Source organism: Archocentrus centrarchus, chromosome 5 (assembly GCF_007364275.1).
Source record: "Archocentrus centrarchus isolate MPI-CPG fArcCen1 chromosome 5, fArcCen1, whole genome shotgun sequence".
In the NCBI taxonomy this organism is placed as follows: Eukaryota; Metazoa; Chordata; class Actinopteri; order Cichliformes; family Cichlidae; genus Archocentrus; species Archocentrus centrarchus.
Window position 1 is genome coordinate 28,128,488 of NC_044350.1, and position 3,982 is coordinate 28,132,469.

The 3,982-nt window shown below is 37.3% G+C and overlaps 1 protein-coding gene across 1 annotated transcript; it reads left to right on the forward strand.

Moving 5' to 3' along the window:
* The first annotated feature begins 1,641 nt into the window (after positions 1 to 1,641).
* On the forward strand, positions 1,642 to 2,745 carry LOC115780876 (adenosine receptor A1-like). Its single transcript, XM_030730298.1, has 2 exons — positions 1,642 to 1,967; positions 2,130 to 2,745. The coding sequence occupies exons 1-2, from the start codon at positions 1,642 to 1,644 to the stop codon at positions 2,743 to 2,745; spliced, it is 942 nt and encodes a 313-aa protein (XP_030586158.1).
* The last annotated feature ends 1,237 nt before the right edge of the window (positions 2,746 to 3,982 follow it).

Below are 3,982 nucleotides of genomic sequence, written 5' to 3' on the forward strand. Positions count from 1 at the left end.
TATCATGACTGTAGATGATGAAATCTTGGAAATCTTTGTTAATTAGATATTTTATTATTAAACTATGAAACTCTTCAGTCTTTCTGTGTAGTGAAATTCATCAGCATTATTTTTTTGCAGTCTAAACATTTTACACTGAAAAGTGTTTTATCAGTGCTTGCAGGCAGCAGTATTTATAAGAGTAAGTAAATAGAAGAAAGACATTGTCCATCCTTCTTTTCCAATGAACCACTGTTATTGATGACACCCTAATAAATTGGAAGTGTGAATTTATTGAAATAATGTGCCAGCAGTTATAGTGACACAACATAATTCAATTGTAGGCAAAAAAAAAAAAAAGTGGCCTAGGTAGTGTTTTTCCTGGAAATTTGAAATAAAAGTATAACATGAGTGCTTAATACTTTGGTTTTGTAATAACTAAGCAACTTAACCTTGTAACTTGTCAGGAGCATGCACAATATTATCACATAACATCTGTGTCGGTTCTCAGTCATCCAGGTCATGTAGTCTCAAGAGCTTGAAAAAAAAAGGCAACTGGAATACTTCAAGTCGAGAGTTTCTGAAGATGCTTCATCTCTCATCCAAGAGGCTTCTTCAGTTCTAAAAACCAAAAGGTGGAGTCCCGGGTATTTAAACCCTTGTGGGGGGTATCCCCTTGGAGCAATGGTTGTTTTACACTAGAAAAAAATGATTTCTTGTACTTCTCTTTCAAACCATCTGTCTTCTCTGTCCAAAATGTGAACACTGGCATCCTCACAAGAGTGTCCTTTATGCTTTAGGTGCAGATGTACAGCTGAATCTTATCCTATTAAGGTAGCTCTTCTATGTTGTACCATGCATTTGTGGAGTGCCTCTTTGGTTTCTCAAATGTAGAGTTCCGAGCACACCTCGCTGCACGGCACAGCATACATTATATTGCTCAGCTTGTGTTTGGGAATTTTTCCTTGGGATGAACCACTTTTTGTCTTAGGATGTGGCTGGGTTTGAAGTACACTGGGAAATGCTGTTATTTTGCATACGCTCCGTTATGCTGCAGTGAGAGTCATGCAGCAACATCGGGTGTTGCAGCATGACACAAGATATTTGCAGTATGACTAAGGGTTGGTTAACTTACCCATTCAGGCTCTGGAGTGGTATTTTCCAAACAAGGACTCCCTAACAAGGTGACAAAATATTCATGTAGGCTTCTAGGAACTATTAGCAAGTATTTTTAGTCTGGTCAACCCACGTTATTATCAGAAAATAGCTAATTTCCTCACAACAGATAGAACATGCCGATTCTTATCTATCTTTTTTTTTCCTTGAACCACGTAATGCAACATGCTTAGAGTTTCTATTTTTTTTAAAGTTTCTGTTCCCTTTATTGGTATGCCAGGAAAGCATTGAAAGTTAAATACGGCCATGCGGTGACCATGCAAAACATGTCATTTAAACCTGCAAATCATATGCAAAGCTTTCTGAAATGGTGCATCATTAAAATTAAAAAGAAAAAAAAGTGTAATCAAAACAAGCAAAAAAAAAAAAAAAGCGGTAATGACTTCCTCAAAGGTTTCACAAGAAGATGATGTATGATAAATGGTACAGCAGACTCTCACGCACACTCAGAGCAGCTGTGCCTCAAACACTGAGACTGGAAACACAATGGAGGACAAGACGATTTATACATGCGTGGAAGTGCTCATTGGATTTTGTTGCTGTCTGGGTAACATGTTGGTTATTTTGGCCCTTTGGACCAGTAAAAGCATTCGGCAACCGACCTTCTGCCTTATTGTCTCGCTGGCTTTGGCTGATTTTCTGGTTGGCTTTGTGGCCATACCGTTGGCTGTACTGGTGGATGGACGAGTGAAGACTTCATTCGAAATTTGTCTCTTTATCAGCTGTGTGGTTATTCTGTTGACCCTCGTTTCAGTTCTGTGCCTGACAGCTATTGCTGTGGATCGTTTCCTTCGGGTGTATATCCCTATTAGGTAAAACTTTCTGCATTATTGTGTAAATGGCATGGCTAATCATGGCTTTGAATCACTATTAGAATAACTTTCAAAGCATCATTTTTTAATTCCACTTTACATTTTTATAACAGGTGAAAAAATGTGATTTATGTAACCAGTTTGTAACTTTTTTCTTTATAGGTACAAAAGGATTGTAACACAGAGACTCTCTTGTTGTATGGTAGCAGCATGTTGGCTTGTTGCAGTCTCTCTCAGCTTTGCCCCCATGTTTGGGTGGCACAACAGTAAAAACAATAATTCTACATCCTGCAAGTTTATAGAGGTTATCTCACCGCAGTACCTGGTTTATTTCAACTTTTTCCTCTGCACATTGACACCTCTGTTGGTAATGACTGCTTTGTACATCTATATCTTCTGCACAATCCGAAGAAAACTTCGAGATAAACCAGGCAGCCATGCCACAAATTCGTACAACTACCTAAGGAAAGAGAGACAGCTAGCAGGATCTTTGTCTCTGGTATTGGCCCTGTTTGCCCTGTCCTGGCTCCCGCTCCACATAATGAATTGTATTCTTTACTTTGGACAGAACAATGTACCAGAAGACGCTTTCTATGTTGGGATTGTGCTCTCTCATGCTAACTCAGCTGTCAACCCAGTTGTCTATGCATTCAAAATACAAAAAATCAAGAGAGCATATCTAAAGATTTGGAGACGGTATATTTCATGTGCAGCAGAAAATCAGGAATCCCAGACAAGCCAGACAGACGACAGATCCAGCAGTAACGTCAATGAATGAAATTAATGGAGGCAGAATTCCTTGTTTGTTCCCTTTTTTTTTTCTCACAGATCAAATTGGATTGGCTGTTGATAATTAATTTATGTAAGACATGCAACTTGATGATGATTATATATTATATTGGTCTGTGTCAGGCCTGAATTTAAATGTTCTACTTTTTGGATAGTCATATGTTGGCTAGGTATGCAGTTTAAAATTTTGTGTTATGGATAGCAGTTTCTTTAACGTGTGGAAATGCATGTCATCTCAGCTTGCATCCCTGACATTCATGTCATTTATACTAATAATCATATCTCTTCAGTTTACCTTATTATGGCTGACTAGGGGACTAAAACAAATTTTAAACCCCCTCTTTTTTTTTTTTTTTTTTTCCGGCTCCTACTATGCAACCATAGCTTTAAATGTTTGCTGTGGATTACTGCTGAAGCTCAGGGGCACAAATAATTCTTTGGAAATCATGTGTTTTTGCCTATATTGTGAAAACTGTTGCAGGAAAAAGGCCAGCTTTCACTTGTATTAAAAGTTGAATTTTTACACAAAGTTTCATATCAGTTTTCTCTGTTTCTGTTCAAGTTCTAGTTCTTCATGTGTTTACACATGGTGCAATCTGTATTGGATATTACACACATTGTTTTTTAATGGGAAGCGAAACTAAGTGGAATAAATATGATTTAAGTAGGGGTAGCTGATGCTGTAGTGCTGACCTTTATTGAACTTTTATTGAAGTGTTTCAATCAAGCATTTTCCCATTCATCATGAATAAGTGATAAAAATTGTGGATGGAGTGGGGGCAGCTTGAAATGCACCACTGCATTAAAAATACAGTTAGGTCCACAGGTCCATAGGTTTTGGATTTTTTTTTTTTTAGCTTTGCCTCTATACATCACCACAGTTGATTAAATCAAACAATCAATATGTGAAATTTTTTTGTAAAACCCCTTGAATTAAGTTCAGCTTTAATTCAAGGGGTTTTACAAAAAAAATTTGCATTAGCTGTTTAGGAATTACTGCCATTTTTATATATAGTTCCCTATTTTCAGATGTTAAAAAAATTAGATAAAATAACATAATTTAAACTATTGTTTTTAATGCTTGAATGGAAATCCTTTGCCGTCAGTGACTGCCTGAAATCTAGAACCCATGAACATCATCAAATGTTGTTTCCTCTCTTGTTTCCTCTCCCGGGCCTTCACTGCAGCCACCTTCAGTTGCTACTTGTTTGCCAGTGTTTCTGCAT

Coding starts and splice junctions, on each gene's coding strand:
- LOC115780876 (XM_030730298.1), top strand. CDS start 1,642: ATGGAGGACAAGACGATTTATACATGCGTGGAAGTGCTCATTGGATTT. Junction 1,968..2,129: donor CGGGTGTATATCCCTATTAG/GTAAAACTTTCT, acceptor TTTTCTTTATAG/GTACAAAAGGATTGTAACAC.